Source organism: Aquarana catesbeiana, linkage group LG07, assembly GCF_042186555.1.
Source record: "Aquarana catesbeiana isolate 2022-GZ linkage group LG07, ASM4218655v1, whole genome shotgun sequence".
NCBI classification, from domain to species: domain Eukaryota; kingdom Metazoa; phylum Chordata; class Amphibia; order Anura; family Ranidae; genus Aquarana; species Aquarana catesbeiana.
This window is the reverse complement of record NC_133330.1, coordinates 331,664,583-331,685,857: the sequence shown is the minus strand read 5'-3', so window position 1 is coordinate 331,685,857 and position 21,275 is coordinate 331,664,583. Positions and strand designations below refer to the sequence as shown.

Sequence of the window (21,275 nt, the reverse complement as noted above, 5' to 3'; positions counted from 1 at the left end):
CATCACTAGCCCATTATATATGATAAATGTTAAGAGTTACTTACTGAGCAATTGAAGATTAGTGAATGTTACACTTTTTGTTTCTGACATATCTGTATTGTGCTGTTCTTCTGGGGCCTTATAGGCCAATGACAAAATAGATTTCTTATATTATTGTTCTTGTTGCATAAACTCAATAAACATATTGAAACACGAAGACTGAGGGAAGACTGAGGGTTACCGGGGACGTCTATTCTAGGGACTGTGGCAATATGGCCCATGGGAACCAAGAGCGCAAATAAACGAACTTCCAGAGGAATAAAAATCCACATAACGTGGTCAATAGTGATGCCAATAGTAACTCCAAAATATATCTTATAGTCCAGCATATTAGAGCCATAATCCAAAGTGTGATCCACAAGTGTCCCAGGGGAAAAGAAAAAGTGTCTGTGTTTCGGGGTTGGGCTTGGCTCCTTAGTTCCAGTGAAGGGAACTTTTACGGCGTCAGCATACCAAGACATTTTGGACAATTTCATGCTCCCAACTTTGTGGGAACAGTTTGGGGATGGCCCCTTCCTGTTCCAACATGACTGCCCACCAGTGCACAGAGCAAGGTCCATAAAGACATGGAGGAGCGAGTTTGGGGTGGAGGAACTTGACTGGCCTGCACAGAGTCCTGACCTCAACCCGACAGAACACCTTTGGGATGAATTAAAGAGGAGACTGCGAGCCAGGCCTTTCTCATCCAACATCAGCGCCTGACCTCACAAATGCTCTTCTGGAAGAATGATCAAACATTCCCATAGACACACTCCTAAACCTTGTGGACGGCCTTCCCAGAAGAGTTGAAGCTGTTATAGCTGCAAAAGGTGGGCCAACTCAATATTGAACCCTACGGTCTGAGACTGGGATGCCATTAAAGTTCATATGTGTGTAAAGGGAGGTGTCCCAATACTTTTGACAATATAGTATATTTACTGTATATAGTCATAGATATATACATTGCATTTTTTTTCCCCAGAAGGAATTTTTATTAGTTATGGTGACGTCTGAGAAAACGTCTGCTTCCCATCTCCTGATCGCCCTCCGGATCTATTAGCAGCTACTTCTCAGTAGGTTAATGTGTCCCCGTCATGTTATTTTTACCCCACCGATAACGAGCGCCGGTCCCGTGGAATCTGCGCTCATCCTGGGCGGTCGGAGCGCCTCCTCGCTGTTAGCGAAAGACGACATTAACCGCTGAGATGTGTTTAGATTAAAATTGATTCATTGCAGTGATGGGGGGTGGGGGGGTGGGGAATGCATTCCCTCTCTTCGGAGAAAGCTTTTAAACATAATTGGAGGACTCGGCCGCTATAAACACTTACAGATGGCATTAGCCAAACTAAACAATGATTTCAGCCTCTTAACGAAGATCTCCGGTAAGAATGATGACGTTCCCGCGTGGAAGGACTTCAAGGTGGAACGTTCGTTATATATTTGGGAGTCATCGAGGGGAATGTACTAAGGCTGCAGCAGCTGTGCATGGCGGGCCAATCATCTTCTAGCTTTGATTTTCAAAGCCTAAGCCCTCGTTCACATTAAATGCGACTTTGAAATCATGCGACTTCATCTGAGATTGCGCAATTTCAAAGCCACATTTCAGTGCGACTTGGAAGACATCTGTGCGGCTTCATGGGCGGATGTCTACCCAAGTCTCACCCGAAATCGCCCAAAAAGTAGTGCAGGAACTGCTTTTTTAACTCGATGCAGCACCGCGAAATCAGCATCACTTCAATTTGAACAGGGCCACTGCCGACAATAGGGTGCGACTTGCCATGCGGTTTGACCCGTCAAAGCTGCTCCAGTGTGAACGAGGGCTTAGGCTCCATTCACACTTGGACATCAAAGTCGCACGACAAGTCGCTCCCCATATTTTCCAATGATAACCATTCATATATGTACAGAAAATGTGAATTCCAAATGGTGATAAAGAAATCTTGTGAGGAGTCCTCCACCAACGGGTACACACACACTGCCTCTTACCGTTAGCTGTGGACCACCAAATATAGCAGTCACTTGCACTTGTCATAAATCCAATAACTCGGATGTCAAACACAATGGCTCCTTCAACATCAGACAGAATAGCCGACCTCCGTGCGCAGAAATGTCATGTGATCCTAGCTCCACCCAATGCGTTTCGTCATAAGAACGCCATCAGGATAATGTTATTAGCGCTGCACCCTTTTGTGTTATGTTATTTTTGCTACCAGTATATGTGAATTCCAAATGGTGATAAAGAAATCTTGTGAGGAGTCCTCCACCAATGGGTACACACATACTGCCTCTTACCGTTAGATGTGGACCACCAAATATAGAGGTCACTTGTACTTGTTACAAATCCAATCACTCGGATGTCAAACACCACGGCTCCTTCCACATCAGACAGAATAGCCGACCTCCGTGCGCAGAAACGTCATGTGATCCTAGCTCCAGCCAATGCGTTTCGTCATAAGAACGTCATCAGGATAATGTTATTAGTGCTGCACCCTTTTGTGTTATATGTTATTTTTGCTACCAGTATATGTGAATTCCAAATGGTGATAAAGAAATCTTGTGAGGAGTCCTCCACCAATGGGTACACACATACTGCCTCTTACCATTAGCTGTGGACCACCAAATATAGCGGTCACTTTCACTTGTTACAAATCCGATCATTCGGATATCAAACACCATGACTCCTTCCACATCAGACAGAATAGCCGACCTCCGTGCGCAGCAACGTCATGTAATCCTAGCTCCACCCAACGCGTTTCGTCATAAGAACATCATCAGGATAATGTTATTAGCGCTGCACCCTTTTGTGTTATATGTTATTTTTGTTACCAGTATACTGTGCCAGCTGCTTGTGGATTGTTTTGTATGTATGCGCAGGTTTATTGTTATTTTATTCATATATGTATGGCTTAACGTCACAGCGACTTCAAAGTAGTTCATGCACTACTTTGGTCTGGCTTTCATGCAGCTTGAGGGCCATAGACTTCAATGTTAACTTGCAAAAGTTGCATAAGCCCATGTTTGCATTGACTGCGGCTTTGAAATCCTGGGGCTTCATGCACAGATGTCTATGCAAGTCGCATTCGAAATTGACAAAAAGTAGTGCATGTACTATTTTTTTCAAATCGATGTGGCACCGCAAAGTTGGCGTTGCATTGATTTGAACAGTGCAATTGCCAGCAATAGGAAATGATTGTCATGCGATTTGACCTGTCAAATCGCATGACAAGTCACTCCAATGTGAATGGGGGTTAAAAGTCGTACCTGAATGTTATACAATGCAACAGCTGTGCAATATCATTGATCAAAGCCAAAAGTCGTATCCAAGCCGCACCCATCCAAAGTTGCATCAAAGTTGCACTCCAAAGTCGTGCAACTTTGGAGTCGGGCAAGTGTGGGTGGAGCCTAAAAGAACAAGCTGAAGCTAGAAGCTGATTGGTTTCTACAGCTTTCCCAGATTCTGTCTGCTCCAGATTTAGTAAAAATCCCCCCATGAATGTCATCATCTCCTTCCTCCTCAGCACGCCATCGCCAAAGATATTACCTATTAGACTACTGCACTACTGCACTGCCGAAATATTTGTTCGTTTTCGTTTCATTTGTTTTTTTTTTTTTCATTTTTCGGGTCATTCGTTATGATCGAAATTCGTTATTTCAAATAAATTCGTAACTTCGGAAAATTATGTTTCATTTGTTTAGATGCGGTATTCGAAAATTCGTAAATTCGAGAATCCAAAATAATAAATAACTAATAATAACTAACTATTATTTCCGTTCAAATTTGGCTGTTTGTGAATGCCGCATCTAAATGGAAGGAACAAAACAAATTAATAATAAAAAATAATAAAAAGTTTTTATTATTATTATTATTTATTATTATTAATTCATTACGTTTCATTTGTTTAGATGCGGCATTCATTATTTTGGATACTTCATAGCGTCGGGTAAATTTGTATTCGTTACATTCACTAACAGCCAAATTTGAAAGGAAATGCCAATACCTAAAATTTAATAGTTAGTAATAGTTATTATTGTTCGTTAGTTATTATTTCAGATTTTCGGGTTTTTTGAATTTTCGGATTTTTGTTCTTATTTTTGGATTTTCGGATTTTTATTCTTATTTTCGGATTTTTTGTAATAATTCGTTCAACGGGTTTTTGTTAATTCGAATATTTCCGAATGAACGAATTTGTCGAATTTCGTCGAAAAACGAATTTGATTCGCAACTAATTGCACATGTCTATTACCTACATCCAACAACAACCCTTGTAAATTTGAATCTGCTTATATTTTGCCTTCCCTGGTTCTCCCTCCCCCTCAAGACAACATTTTTAATAAAATCTTTCTATTTCCATTTCCATTTCCACATTTGTCTTTACTTGTAACATGTGAGGAATTTATCTTTGGCAGCACAAAGATCGGTTGTACCCGTTGTGAATATTCGATGTGAATGTCAGCAGCTGAGTGCTGGTTTTATGCTGCAAGTATTTCAATCTGTTCCCTTTTACAGGTCAGTGAGAACCCGATATTTGTGCCCGGCGTCTGGGGGCCGTACTACTCCGCCATGGTGCCAGGATACTGGCTGAATGAAGGTGGGCAGAGTGCGACCGGGAGGCTGGTGAGTCGGGGTGGGGTGTCTCACTTTGTACATTGTATATGATTTTCACTGCCAGCCTGCTGGTTATACAGAGAAGAAAGCCTGTGCTGGAGATCCTGGTGAGGAGTGACAATGTGACCTCATCATAGTTACATCATCTGTGCGATCCTTATAGAGATCCTCCTGTTCATTATAGAGAGCCGGTCCACCATCCAGAATACAAAACAGCGCCCCCTATCCAATATATGGCACATCTCCACCTGTCGAGTATATGTCACAGCTCCACCTGTCCAGTATATGGTACACCTCCATCTGTCCAGTATATGGCACACATCTACCTGTCTAGTATATGGTACACCTCCATCTGTCCAGTATATGGCACACATCTACCTGTCTAGTATATGGCGCACCTCCACCTGTCCAGTATAAGGCACACCTCCACCTGTCCAGTATATGGTGCACCTCCACCTGTTCAGTATATGACACACCTTCACCTGTCCAATATATGACACACCTCCACCTGTCTAGTATATGGCACACCTCCACCTGTCCAGTAATGACACACCTCCACCTGTCCAGTATATGGCACACCTCCACCTGTCCAGTATATGGCACGCTTCCACCTGTCCAGTATATGGCACACCTCTACCTGTCCAGTATATGACACACCTCCACCTGTCCAGTATATGGTACACCTCCACCTGTCCAGTATATGGAACACCTCTACCTGTCCAGTATATGGCGCACCTCCACCTGTCCAGTATATGGCACACCTCCACCTGTCCAGTATATGGTGCACCTCCACCTGTCCAGTATATGACACACCTCCACCTGTTCAATATATGGCACACCTTCACCTGTCCAATATATGACACACCTCCACCTGTCTAGTATATGGCACACCTCCACCTGTCCAGTATATGGCACACTTCCACCTGTCCAGTATATGGCACACCTCCACCTGTCCAGTATATGGTGCACCTCCACCTGTTCAGTATATGACACACCTCCATCTGTCCAATATATGACACACCTTCACCTGTCCAATAAATGACACACCTCCACCTGTCCAGTATATGACATACCTCTACCTGTCCAGTATATGACACACCTCTACCTGTCTAGTATATGTCACAGTTCCACCTGTCCAGTATAGGGCACACCTCTACCTGTCTAGTATATGTCACAGCTCCACCTGTCCAGTATATGGCACACCTCCACCTGTCTAGTATATGTCGCAGCTCCACCTGTCCAGTATATGGCACACCTCTACCTGTCTTGTATATGTCACAGCTCCACCTGTCCAGTATATGGCACACCCCCACCTGTCCAGTATATGGCACACCTCCACCTGTCTAGTATATGTCACAGCTTCACCTGTCCAGTATATGGAACACCTCTACCTGTCCAGTATATGGCGCACCTCCACCTGTCCAGTATATGGCACACCTCCACCTGTCCAGTATATGGTGCACCTCCACCTGTCCAGTATATGACACACCTCCACCTGTTCAATATATGACACACCTTCACCTGTCCAATATATGACACACCTCCACCTGTCTAGTATATGGCACACCTCCACCTGTCCAGTAATGACACACCTCCACCTGTCCAGTATATGGCACACCTCCACCTGTCCAGTATATGGCACACTTCCACCTGTCCAGTATATGGCACACCTCTACCTGTCCAGTATAGGACACACCTCCACCTGTCCAGTATATGGCACACCTCTACCTGTCAAGTATATGGTACACCTCCACCTGTCCAGTATATGGAACACCTCTACCTGTCCAGTATATGGCGCACCTACACCTGTCCAGTATATGGCACACCTCCACCTGTCCAGTATATGGTGCACCTCCACCTGTCCAGTATATGACACACCTCCACCTGTTCAATATATGGCACACCTTCACCTGTCCAATATATGACACACCTCCACCTGTCTAGTATATGGCACAGTTCCACCTGTCCAGTGTATGGCACACCCCCACCTGTCCAGTATAGGGCACACCTCTACCTGTCTAGTATATGTCACAGCTCCACCTGTCCAGTATATGGCACACCTCCACCTGTCCAGTATATGTCGCAGCTCCACCTGTCCAGTATATGGCACACCTCTACCTGTCTTGTATATGTCACAGCTCCACCTGTCCAGTATATGGCACACCCTCACCTGTCCAGTATATGGCACACCTCCACCTGTCTAGTATATGTCACAGCTTCACCTGTCCAGTATATGGAACACCTCTACCTGTCCAGTATATGGGGCACCTCCACCTGTCCAGTATATGGCGCACCTCCACCTGTCCAGTATATGGCACACCTCCACCTGTCCAGTATATGGTGCACCTCCACTTGTCCAGTATATGACAAACCTCCACCTGTTCAATATATGACACACCTTCACCTGTCCAATATATGACACACCTCCACCTGTCTAGTATATGGCACACCTCCACCTGTCCAGTAATGACACACCTCCACCTGTCCAGTATATGGCACACCTCCACCTGTCCAGTATATGGCACACTTCCACCTGTCCAGTATATGGCACACCTCTACCTGTCCAGTATATGACACACCTCCACCTGTCCAGTATATGGTACACCTCCACCTGTCCAGTATATGGTACACCTCCACCTGTTCAATAGATGGCACACCTTCACCTGTCCAGTATATGACACACCTCCACCTGTCCAGTATTTGGCACACCTCTACCTGTTCAGTATATGACACACCTCCACCTGTCCAATATATGACACACCTCCTCCTGTCCAGTATATTGCACACTTCCACCTGTCCAATATATGACACACTTCTACATGTCCAGTATATGACACACCTCTACCTGTCCAGTATATGGTACACCTCCACCTGTTCAGTATATGGCACACATCTACCTGTCTAGTATATGGCGCACCTCCACCTGTCCAGTATATGGCACACCTCCACCTGTCCAGTATATGGTGCACCTCCACCTGTTCGGTATATGACACACCTCCACCTGTCCAATATATGACACACCTTCACCTGTTCAATATATGACACACCTCCACCTGTCTAGTATATGGCACACCTCCACCTGTCCAGTAATGACACACCTCCACCTGTCCAGTATATGGCACACCTCCACCTGCAGTATATGGCACACTTCCACCTGTCCAGTATATGGCACACCTCTACCTGTCCATTATATGACACACCTCCACCTGTCCAGTATATGGCACACCTCTACCTGTCTAGTATATGACACACCTCCACCTGTCCAATAAATGACACACCTCCACCTGTCCAGTATATTGCACACCTCTACCTGTCCAATATATGGCACACTTCTTCATGTCCAGTATATGACACATCTCTACCTGCCCAGTATATGACACACCTCCACCTGTCTGGTATATGACACACCTCCACCTGTCCAGTATATGACATACCTCTACCTGTCCAGTATATGACACACCTCTACCTGCCCAGTATATGACACACCTCCACCTGTCTGGTATATGACACACCTCCACCTGTCCAGTATATGACATACCTCTACCTGTCCAGTATATTACATACCTCTACCTGTCCAGTATATGACACACCTCCACCTGTCCAGTATAGGGCACACCTCTACCTGTCCAGTATATGACACACCTCCACCTGTCCAGTATATTGCACACCTCTACCTGTCCAGTATATGACACACCTCTACCTGCCAAGTATATGACACACCTCCACCTGTCTGGTATATGACACACCTCCACCTGTCCAGTATATGACACACCTCTACCTGTCCAGTATATGACATACCTCTACCTGTCCAGTATATGACACACCTCCACCTGTCCAGTATATGGCACACCTCTACCTGTCCAGCATTTGAAACCGCTCTACCTGGACACAGGCCCATGTGTACAAAGTACTATAACCAGAGTCCTAGTTTTATAGCCAGGTAACCAGCATTTTCTTAATAGTTCAGTAATAGCGGCCTCTGCCAGTGATCTGCAGAGCTTAATCTGACTGGCAAAAAGGATTGCAGGTTCAGATTTATGACATTACCATTAGAATACATTGCAGTGATCACATTCACACTTTATGGATATAGTATAAAAAAAAGTAAAACTAAAATTCACCTTCCAGACAAACCTCTTTCCAAAATAAATCTCAAAATTGTACACCTAACTAATATAGAGGCCTCCCTGCAAGACTCGGGGGTCCTATAGACCCCCCCCAGATCCTGGTGTTATGATGTCACCTAAATCTAGACAAGGTCATCTGATTGGAGGGCAAGAACAGCATTTCATAATAATGGGTAGAGCTTTCATGTAGAAATGATACTGTTCCTCTTTATTGTCACATGCTAGGAATGTATGCATGCAGACGTGTTAAGTTACTCAATTTTGCCAGCACAAATATTGACTGTATGCGTTCTCAATATTATATATCAGATTCAGCAGCAAAGTCCCAGATTTATAGTTATACTGGATTTCAATCCCTTCCCTGTAATGGATCGGTGAGAATTCAATACTTATGCCGAGCGTCTGGGTCCTTTCTACTCTGCCATGGTGCCGGGATATGCAAAAGCCAGATAGCTAGTCTTTTCTTCCCCCTCCGCCTCGTCTTCTAATGGCTTGCTGGATGGTGAGGGTGACCAGTATAGCTATTGACAAGTAGCTGGTTAGAGAGGGTGACCATCATAATGATCAGCCAGTAACTGGTTAGCAAGGGTGGCCATCATAGGGATAAGTCAGTAACTGGTTAGCAAGGGTGTCCATCATCGTGATTGGCCAAGAGCTGGTTAGCAAGGGTGGTCATCATATGGATTGGCCAGTAGCTGGTTAAAGAAGCTGGCCATCATAGTGATTGGCCAGTAACTGGTAGGCGAGGCTGGCCATCATAGTGATTGGCCAGCAGCTGGTCAGCAAAACTGGCCATCATACTGATTATCCAGTAAGTGGTTAGCAAGGGTGGCCATCATAGTGATTGGCCAGTAGCTGGTTATTGAGGGTGGCCATCATAGTTATGGCCATTAGCTGGTTAGTGGGTGGCCATCATAGTGATAGAGACAGTAGCTGGTTAGCAAAGGTAGTCATCATAGTGATCGGCCAGTAGCTGGTTAGTAAGGTTGGCCATCATAGTGATTGTCCAGTAGCTGGTTAGCGAAGTTGGCCATCACCATAGTCATGGACCAGTACCTGGTAGATGAGGCCGGCCATCAAAGTGATTGGCCAGGAGCTGGTAGGTGAGTCTGGTCATCATATTGATCAGCCAGTACCTGGTTAGCAAGGGTGACCATCATAGTTATTGGCCAGTAGCTGGTTATTGAGGGTGGCCATCATAGTTATGGCTAGTAGCTAGTTAGTGAGGGTGGCCATCATAGTGATCAGCCAGTAGCTGGTTATTGAGGGTGACTATCATAGTGATTGGCCAGTAACTGGTTATTGAGGGTGGCTATCATAGTTTTGGCCAGTAACTAGTTATTAAGAGTGGTCATCATAGTCATCAGCCAGCAGCTGGTTAGTGAGGCTGGCCATCTTAGTAATTGGTTAATAACTGTTCAGTGAAAGTGGCCATCAAAGTGATTGGCCAAAAATGGTTAGTGAAGGTGGCCATCATAGTGATTGGCCAGTAGCTAATTAGTGAAGGTGGCCATCATAGTGATTGGCCATTAGCTAGTTAGTGAAGGTGGCCATCATAGTGATTGGCCAGTAGCTGGTTAGCAAGATTAGTGATTGACTAGAAGCTAGTTAGTAAGGGTGGCCATCAGTACTCAGCTACTGGCCAGTCACTATGATGGTCAGTATTTGCATATCAGTGCATACTCCATTTGCTGGACTATAACATACAAGTGTTTATTTCTTTTATTGTGGCCGCAGGATTGCTTTAATTGATTTTGGGAGCATAGTCTCAGGTCTGTAGTTGCCCCAGCCCGGGGCCTTGTGGGGTCCATGATGGATGTACTGGAAAATCAGGAGATAGCTTCACATTTTTACAAGATCCTCAAATGCCACAAAAGCTACACAAATTGATTGCTGCAAATTGACTTCTGGCATAAAATATAGATTGTTAGTCATGCCCGTTAGATAATCCTGTGTGAGTCAGATAACGAGATGTACGAGCCGTAGCATCTGCAATGTACAGCTATTGATTTTGGTTTTAAAATGATTAATGAACACGCAGGGTACAAAGACCTTTCAGACAAACTCATTTGCTGTTTTCTTATCCACCTCAATAATTTAAATGTAACGTGATCTCTGCCATCTGGTTTATTGTTTCGGATACAGTTCTGTAGTGCTAAGAAAAAAGAAAAAAAAACATGGCCCAATTTTGGTGTATTTTTCAGAGAATTTTGTTCATGTACAAACTATACTCCAAGGGAAGAGCCAGAGGGCCAAGCTGGTCCACCTATGGGAGATTATATTGTAAGGTTGACCTATCCGTAGTCGTTGCATAACAGGTGCTTGATGGTGGTAGCAGGACTTTTGGTTCTACAAGGGATACAATAAAACGGGACCCAAAAAAGTGGAACCAAACATTTGGGATCTTGTTTTAACCCATTAAAGTGACAGTGTATATAAAAAAAAATTAAAAGCACGGTTGTCCTGTTTGGAAAGCACTGCGTTCATCCTGAACATCGCAGATTCGGTTTTGAAAAGCTAGAAGCAAACATCTGAGATGTTCGAATCCCCTGAATTTGGAGCAAGAAATGTACCAAAAGCCATGCAATGTGAATAGTGGTAATTACAGTCAGCGGCGGTCTTTATACATGCTCTTTACATTGGTAATCGGTTGGTAGAATGCTCCTTACATTGGTGGTCAGTGGGTGGAATGCTCCTTACGTTGGTAATCAGTGGGTAGAACGCTCCTTACATTGGTAATGGGTGGGAAGAATTCTCCTTACATTGATGGTCAGTGGGAAGGATGCTCCTTAAATAAACGGTGGGTAAAACACGCCTTACACTGGTAATTAATGGGTAGAATGCTCCTTCCATTGGTGGTTAGTGGACAGAATGCGCCTTATATTGCTGGTCAGTGGGAAGAATGCTCCTTACATTGGGGATCAGTGGGAAGAATGCTCCTTACATTGGTGGTCAGTGGGAAGAATGTTCCTTACATTGGTGATCAGTGGGAAGAATGCTCCTTCCATTGGTGGTCAGTGGGAAGAATGTTCCTTACATTGGTGGTTAGTGTGAAGAATGTTCCTTACATTGGTAGTTAGTGGGAAGAATGTTCCTTACATTGGTGGTTAGTGGGAAGAATGTTCCTTACATTGGTAGTTAGTGAGAAGAATGTTCCTTACATTGGTGGTCAGTGGAAAGAATGTTCCTTACCTTGGTGATCAGTGAGAAGAATGTTCCTTACATTGGTGATCAGTGGGAAGAATGTTCCTTACATTGGTGATCAGTGAGAAGAATGTTCCTTACATTGGTGATCAGTAAGAAGAATGTTCCTTACATTGGTGATCAGTGAGAAGAATGCTCCTTACATTGTTGATCAGTGGGAAGAATGTTCCTTACATTGGTGATCAGTGGGAAGAATGCTCCTACATTGGTGATCAGTGAGAAGAATGTTCCTTACATTGGTGGTCAGTGGAAAGAATGTTCCTTACCTTGGTGATCAGTGGGAAGAATGTTCCTTACATTGATGATCAGTGGGTAGAATGCTCCTTACAGTGGGAAACCTCATCACTAATGCCAGTGAAAGGAATAGTGCCCCAAGGGCAGGATAAAGGCAAGCAAAGGGCCGCATTCGGCCTGCGGGCCACAGTTTGGAGACCACTGGTCTATGCTAACACCAGACAATCCCAGGAGATGGCCCCCCTCCCTTCCAGCACAGGTGATTGACAGCCTGAGCTGTGCATGTTTCCCTATTAAACTGTGTAGGGGGTGTCCTTTTACTCAGGTCTCATATTACACTAAGCTTTCTGTTCTATGCTGTGCAGTGTGTGACATCAGTTCCCCGCCCCCTACCTTAAGGAGCTGTGAAATGCTGTTTAAATTCTGTACTTTGAAGAGCTGTAGAGGGGAGAGGGCTGAAAATACACAGGTACAACTTCAGTAGAAGGATTTGTTTCTGTGTGTATCACCTGAGGATAGTCCCTTCACTGGGTATATAGAAGGGTTTACATCTACTTTCATAAAATAAAAAAACAAATAAAAAAAATATTGAACGAGAATGAGAAGAATGAATAAAATAAATAAATAGTATTTTTCCTTTCCTGGGTTCTGCTGATCTAAGGTGAATTTTATGTAAATGGCGACTTCCTCAGCACTTTCTAAATGGCTCTTTCTGCAGATAAATAGATTATATTCATTATGCGTTTCGAAATGAAAAGCGATGTCTCTTCCACTTAAATTCATTTGCATTTCCCCTTCTCTCTCTCTCCAAAGATTGATCACGTCGTTCGGGGCCATAATGGATATGAAGAATTGCAGAGGAGAGCTGAGGAGAGGTCAGTGCAGTTCTGTGTCTGTTGCCGGTTTCCTGGCTGGCGGAATCTCTTCGCCGTGTCATTATTCCAATGATAGAACGCAGCGCAGGTCTTCCGTCAGCCGCCCCGCGCTCAAGATGTGCCAAGATAGCCCCGGCTTTAATTACTTTTGTCTCCTGCTGGTTGAATGCTTTTTTGGAAGAAAATATGTCTCTGATGCTACGGAACAAGGATCAAAGGCATAAAAAGATTGTTTCTAGATGAAATGAGAGGTTCCCCCTCAGGTTATTATAGACGGAGCCAGGCCTGACTCGGGGAAATCAGTCTTCCACTTTGTCTATAGATTGTTGGTTGGGTGATCACCATCTATTATATCAGATTTAAGAGTAGATAAAAGGATGAGAGCGTTATTCCTAATGAAGAGATCAGAAGATGTGGTCTGACGCGTTTCGGTGGTGAACAAATCCGCCTTCATCAGGGCTGATGTTGGCCATACGCCATCTGTTATTTCAGATTTAAGTGTATATAGAAACATAGAAAGTAACGGCAGAGAAAGACTGAACAGTCCATCGAGTCTGACATTTTTTTATTATTATTTATTTATTTTTTCTGTTAACTTTACTGTCTGACTAGAGATAAAAGATAGTATAGATAGTATATAAAAGGATGAGATCGTTATTCGCAATGAGAGATCAGAAGATGTGGCCGACATGTTTCAACAGTGCACAAATCCGCCTTCATCAGGGCTAACAGTGGCCATACTTCATCTATTATTTCAGATTTAGAAATATATAACAGGATGAGAGAGTTATTCGCAATGAGAGATCGAAAGATGCGGCAAACGCATTTCGGCCGTGCCCAAATTCGCCTTCGTCAGGGCTGACCGTGGCCATACTCCATCCATTATTTCAGATTTAAGAGTGGATAAAAGGATGAGAGAATTATTCACAATGAGAGATCAGAAGATGTGGCCAACATGTTTCGGTGGTGCACAAATCCGCCTTTATAAAGGCTAACAGGGGCCATACTCCATCTATTATTTTAGATTCAAGAGTAGATAAAAGGATGAGACCATTATTCGCAAAAGAGAGATTAGAGGATGTGGCCAACGCGTTTGTGGGGTGCACAAATTCGCCTTCATCGGGGCCAGCGGTGGCCATACTCCATCTATTATTTTAGACCTAAGAGTATAGAAACATAGAAAAGTGACAGCAGAAAAAAGACTGAGCAGTCCATCGAGTCTGCCCTTTTTTTATTTAAAATTTTTTTATTTATTTATTTTTTTTGTTAACTTTATTGTCTGACTATGGATAAAAGATAGTATAGATATAGATAGTATATAAAAGGATGAGAGCGTTATTCGCAATGCACAGTGCACAAATCCCCCTTCATCAGGGCTAACAGGGGCCATACTCCATCCATTATGTCAGATTTAAGAGTAGATAAAAGTATGACAGCGTTATTCATTTTGAGGTGTGCACAAATCCACCTTTATCAGGGCTAACAGTGGCCATACTCCATCTATAATTTCAGATTTAGGCGTATATAACAGGATGAGAGAGTTTTTCGCAATGAGAGAGCAAAAGATGTGCCGAGCGCATTTCGGCTGTGCACAAATTCATCTTTGTCAGGGCTAACAGTGCCCATGCTCCATCTGTTATTTAAGATTCAAGAGTAGATAAAAGGATGAGACCATTATTCGCAATGAGAGATCAGAAGATGTGGCCAACGTGTTTTGTGGGGTGCACAAATTCGCCTTCATCAGGGCTAGAGGTGGCCATACTCCATCTATTATTTTAGACTTAAGAGTATGATGGGGCACAAATCAGTGATGTCATTGGGCCCCATTGTTGGTGTCATTAAGAGAAACTCTGCCCCATCGTTGGTGTCAGTGGGAGGAATTGTGCCCCGTCATTGGGCCCCATTGTTAATTCATTGAGGAAAAACTGGGCCCCATTGTTGGTGTAATTGGACCCTCGTTGTTTGTGTCATTGAGAGAAGTGGTGCCCCATCATTGGTGTCATTGGGAGGAATTGTGCTCCATCGTTGATGTCTTTGAGAGGAATTGGGCCCCATCATTGGTGTCATTGTGCCCCATTTTTGGTGTCATTGAGATAAATTGTGCCCTATCGTTGGTGTCATTGTGAGGAATTGTGCCCCATTGTTGGTGTCATTGAGAGGAACTGTGCCCCATCGTTGGTGTCAGTGGGAGGAATAATATCCCATCGTTGGCGTCATTGGGAGGAATTGTGCCCCATTACTGATGTCACTGTGCCCCATCTTTGGTGGTGTCATTTAGAGAAACTGTGCCCCATTGTTGGTGTCATTGTTAGGAATTATCCCCCATCATTGGTCATTGTGAGGAATTTTCCCCCATCGTTGGTGTCATTGGCAGGAATTGTGCCCCATCAATGATTTCATTGGGCTCCATTGTTGGTGTCATTAAGAGAAACTGTACCCCATTGTTGGTGTCAGTGGGAGGAGTTGTGTCCCATCATTGGTGTCATTGGGAGGTATTGTGCCCCATTACTAATGTCATTGTGCCCCATTGTTGGTGTCATTGTTAGGAATTATCCCCCATCATTGGTGTCATTGTGAGGAATTATCCCCCATCATTGGTGTCATTGTGAGGAATTGTCCCCCATCGTTGGTGTCATTGTGAGGAATTGTGCCCCATCATTGGTGTCATTGGGCCCCCTTGTTGGTGTCATTAAGAGAAACTGTACCCCATTGTTGGTGTCATTGAGAGGAATTGTGCCCCATCGTTAATGTCAGTGGATGAAATACTGCCTCAAGGGCCAGATAAAAGCAAGCAGAGTGCCGCACCTGGCCCCCCGGCCCCCAGTTTGGAGACCTCTGTCTTAGAGGAAAGGTCACAATGTAATCCCCGTCTCTGGCTTTCTTTTATCATCACGTGAAATTTCACCCAAAAATAGATTTTTACCTTCTGATAGAATAATTGCGCGTTTCGCCCGGATGCTCTCAGATCAGAGCGATCGGACAATAAACAGTCTCTATCATTTGAATTAAACTGTTTAATTTCCCTCCAGCTCCCAGCCGATGTTTAGAAGTAATAATAAACCATTCACTGACATCAATAGAAAGGGGGGGGGGGGAAGCCGAACGTTTAAGCTAAAAAAAAAAAAAAAAAAAAAGAAAAAAAAAAGCAGAGGAAAAAAATTGAGGAAAAGTTTAAAGTCTTAAATTTCAAGTCCGTTCCAAGAAGGGAAAACATTGGGAATGATGTGAAGGCTGATGGGAATTAATGATTTTAATGCCTTTCAAGCAGGACTCCATTCTGAATGATGGACCTTGATAGGGCGCACATGTTGCCGTCTAATTGGAAAAACATGGCGGTCAATGAGCGCATTCACAGTGTAAATATACAGCCGCGGCAGGGTCAGAAGTGGCAGTGGCTTATGCCGGAGCCCCCCCCCCCCCAGGGGTTTCATTAGTGTGCGTCTGTGTGTACGCGGGGCCCCTAAATGAATATTACGGCTTCACTTTAAATGAGAAAATGGACCATCATTCGTCATTAGGCTGTTAATCGGGGTCTTCCCTTTAAATGCCCATTCTGAGGGCTTCAGAGGGCGCAGCTTAGGTTTCCTGCTTAGACTTTTTAGGGCCCATTTACATTTTTGTGGTGCGGTAATGCGCATGCCTTACTATGTGTTATGTCCCATGTTAACCCCTTCCCACCGACATAACATACACACGCACATGAACTTTAATGGCATCCCAGTCTTAGTCCGTAGGGTTCAATATTGAGTTGGCCCACCCTTTGCAGCAATAACAGCTTCAACTCTTCTGTGAAGGCCGTCCACAAGGTTTAGGAGTGTGTCTATGGGAATGTTTGACCATTCTTCTAGAAGCGCATTTGTGAGGTCAGGCACTGATGTTGGACGAGAAGGCCTGGCTCACAGTCTCCCCTCTAATTCATCCCAAAGGTCTTCTATGGGGTTGAGGTCAGGACTCGTCAAGTTCCTCCACCCCAAACTCCCTCATCCAGCTATAACAGCTTCAACTCTTCTGGGAAGGCCGTCCACAAGGTTTAGGAGTGTGTCTATGGGAATGTTTGACCATTCTTCCAGAAGTGCGTTTGTGAGGTCAGGCACTGATGTTGGACAAGAAGGCCTGGCTCCCAGTCTCCTCTCTAATTCATCCCAAAGGTGTTTTTTCCAGTTGAAGTGCAGGCCAGTCAAGTTCCTCCACCCCAAACTCGCTCATCTATGTCTTTATGTACCTTGCTTTGTGCACTGGTCTAAATCATTTGGTGGAAGGGGGGTTTATGGTGTGGGTTTGTTTTTCAGGGGTTGGGCTTGGCCCCTTAGTTCCAGAAAAGGGAACTCTTAAGGCGTCAGTATAACAAGACATTTTGGACAATTTCATGCTCCCAACTTTGTGGGAACAGTTTGAGGATGGCCCCTTCCTGTTCCAACATGACTGCGCACCAGTGCACAAAGCAAGGTCCATAAAGACATGGATGAGCGAGTTTGGGGTGGAGGAACTTGACGAGTCCTGACCTCAACCCCATAGAAGACCTTTGGGATGAATTAGAGTGGAGACTGTGAGCCAGGCCTTCTCGTCGAACATCAGTGCCTGACCTCACAAATGCTCTTCTAGAAGAATGGTCAAACACTCCCATAGACACACTCCTAAACCTTGTGGACGGCCTTCCCAGAAGAGTTGAAGCTGTTATAGCTGCAAAGGGTGGGCCAACTCAACACTGAACCCTACGGACGAAGACTGGGATATCATTAAAGTTCATGTGCGTGTAAAGGCAGACGTCCCAATACTTTTGGTAATATAGTGTATATAGCGCCGACAATTTACTCAGCACTTTATAAACTGTACATTCACAACAGTTCCTTCCCTCAAGGAGCTTATCATTGACCCAGCCCCCTTGTTAAATGCATCTCTGGGGCAAGGAATGCCCTGCCTATTTTTCTTATTTGGGCAGAGGGTTGACAGTTGACAGATACCTGCTCTCACTTCCTCAGTTCTTGCCAAGGCGAGAATGATCTCCATTTGAGCCCACCCTGCCCTTAGCCTCCTGGAACACATCACATGTCCCCGGAGGCTGCAGGACCAGTCTCACTGTGCCACGCATGTGCAGCGGGAAGCCAGGAAGTCCCAGCCAGCTCTTAAATTCAAGATGGCGGCACAGGTGAATGATGTCCACATGAGCCCGCAGCCCTCCTGGGACACGTCGCATGTTCCAGGAGGCTGCAGGACCAGTCTCACTGTGCCCCGCATGTGCAGCGGAAAGTGAGTATGTCACAGCCAGCTCTCAAATCTAAGATGGCAGCACGGGGGGAATGGCATCCACATGAGCCTGCACCCTCCTAGAACACGTCACATGTTACAGATGGCTACAGGACCACTCTCACTGTGCCACACATGTGCAGCGAGATGCTGGGAAATCAAAGCAAGAACTCAGATCCAAGATGGGGGCATGGGGGCGTGATGTCCACATGAGCCCGCACCTGCCGAGTTTACTAAATGTGGAATTTATATTTCACTTAGATGGCGCTGTCCTTCTCGTGTTCTCTTCTTCCTTGCCCGCAGCCTTCTATTACACATGACATGTTCCAGGAGGTTGCAGGACCAGTCTCACTGTGCCATGCGTGTGCAGCAGGAAGCTGGGACGTCAAAGCCAGCTCTCAAATCCAAGATGGAGGCATGGGCGAATGATGCCCACATGAGCACGCAGCCTCCTGCGACACATCACATGTTCCAGGAGGTTGCGGGACCAGTCTTACTGTGCCACCCATCTGCAACAGGAAGCTGGGAAGTCAAAGCCAGCTTTCAAATCCAAAATGGCGGCACAGGAAAATGATGTCCACTTGAGCCCGCAGCCTCCTGGGACACGTCACATGTTCCTGGAGGTTGCAGGACCAGTCTCACTGTGCCACCCATGTGCAGCAGGAAGCAGGGAAGTCAGAGCCAGTTCTCAAATCGAAGATGACAGCACGGGAGAATGATATCCACATGAGCCTGCAGCCTCCTGGGATACATTACATGTTCCAGGAGGCTGCTGGACCAGTCTTACTGTGCCACCCATGTGCAGCAGGAAGCCGGGAAGTCAAAGCTAGCTCTCAAATCCAAGATGGCGGCACGGGAAAATGATGTCCACATGAGCCCACAGCCTCCTGGGACACGTCACATGTTCCTAGAGGTTGCAGGACCAATCTCACTGTACCACCCATGTACAGCAGGAAGCTGGGAAGTCAGAGCCAGCTCTCAAATCCAAGACGGCAGCACGGGCAAATGATGTCCACGTGAGCCCGCAGCCTCCTGGGACACATCACATGTTCCAGAGGGCTGCAAGACCAGTCTCATTGTGCCACCCATGTGCAGCAGGAAGCTGGGAAGCCAAAGCCAGCTCTCAAATCCAAGATGGCGGCATGGGAGGTTGGGTTCCACATGAGCCCACACATGCAGAGTTTAATAAATGTGGAATCTATATTGCACTTAGGTGGCGTTGTCCTTGTTTTGTTTTCTTCCTCCCCGCTGCTGCCTCCTGAGACACGCCACATGTTCCAGGATGCTGCAGGACCAGGTCTCACTGTGCCATGCGTGTGCAGCGGGAAGCCGGGAAGTCACATCCAGCTCTCAAATTCAGCATGGCGGCACTGGGGACTCTCAGTGATGAGAAGAACCGGTTGCAGAAATTCAGAACTGGACTCCTTGGAATGGTAAATACAGTATTTGTAGTTGCTGACTTTTAACCAAATGGATAAGGTTTCTCTCTAAGTAAATTTTTTTGTTTACATATAAATCCAAAAAAACTGTAATACGATTATTGATCCCCTTTGCGGTTCAGGCAATATTACCATTTGTTGGGAGCAGCAGACAAAGTTTACATAAGATAATTATTTTTGCGTCTCCCTGATCCCCCTTTTCCCTTCTCTCTCGCCCCGACCTTCCGATGGCTAATTGCAGTCGCCGGCGTTCAGTTAATGGCTGTGGAAAAATAAGTCAGACGCACAGAAACGTCTGATTAACCTTGTTATGTTTTCCATCCTCCTCGCAGATGTACAAATGTTTACACTGCACCGTATAAACTCTAATGTTCACACTGTGTTCGCAGCGGCCAGCACGTGTACGCATATTTAAACCGCCACCTGGACCAGATGAGGGCGTCCCGGCCAGAGAGGATCCTGGGAGCCGACTTACACATTTGGCCGGACTTTCATGGGAACAGATCACCTCTCGCTGACGTAACCCTGAAGGGGATGGTAAGAAGTCAGCTGCAAGATTGTAACACAATTGGTAGCCGGGTGGTCACTAGACATGTCCAATTCGTTTAGTTCCGAATTCGTTTTTTTAACGAATTTTGACAAATTCGTTAATCTCCGAATTTCCGCATTTCCAAATTTTGAATTTAGAATTTTCAAATTTCCGAATTTTCGAAAATTCAAAATTTTGGAAATTCAGAAATTCGTTACGTTCACAAACAGCCAAATCTGTAAGGAAATTACAATACCTATAATTTAATAAGTAGTTATTATGAATTAGTTATTATTTAGAATTTTACTGATCTTCTTTCTTTTTCCAAATTTACGAATTTCAGATTTTTCAAATTTCAGAATTTTTGAATTCCCGAATTTCGAATGTCCGAATTCCGAATTTCCGAATTTTTGAATTCCGAATTTTCGGAATTCGAAAATTCGGAATTCCAAAAATTCAGAAATTCAAAATTCAGAAATTCGAGATTCGGAAATTCGGAAATCTGAAAAATCGGAAATTCAAAATTCGGAAATTTTAAAATTCGGAATTTTGGAATCTCCAGAATTCGGAATTCGAAAATTCGACATTCGGAAATTAAGAAAATTAAGAAATTTGAAAATCCGAATTTTCAAATTTCCGAATTTTCAAATTTTCGGATTTCAGAATTTCTGAAAAAAAAGCAAAAAAACGAATGAAATGAAAACGAAAACGAACATTTATTGTCAGTGCACATGTCTAGTGGTTACCAGGGATGGTCTTGGGTTGCATGTCATCCGGTGCAAATGGCACCCCCCAATGACAAAGCAGGTCTCTCTGTAACTATTGCTGTAAAGATGGAGTCAAGACAAAGGTACAGGGAACCCCTCCTAAACCCCCCCCCCCCCCCCCACAGGTAGTGGATCCATGTTGGTATCAAAATGTAAATACTAAGATCCTTCGCGCTAAAGTGAAACAAAAGTGAATATAATGACAATCACAAAGTGAATAAATAAAAATTTG

General features: G+C 44.7%; 1 protein-coding gene across 3 annotated transcripts in view; it reads left to right on the top strand.

Moving 5' to 3' along the window:
* Positions 1-21,275, top strand: part of FGGY (FGGY carbohydrate kinase domain containing) — a 319,083-nt gene that overhangs the window by 226,490 nt on the left and 71,318 nt on the right. For all 3 annotated transcript variants that reach the window (XM_073593859.1, XM_073593858.1, XM_073593857.1), the window contains exons 9-11: positions 4,526-4,633; positions 13,003-13,064; positions 20,137-20,284. In XM_073593859.1, coding sequence (XP_073449960.1) covers positions 4,526-4,633; positions 13,003-13,064; positions 20,137-20,284 — 318 coding nt within the window. The remainder of the gene's footprint in view (positions 1-4,525; positions 4,634-13,002; positions 13,065-20,136; positions 20,285-21,275) is intronic.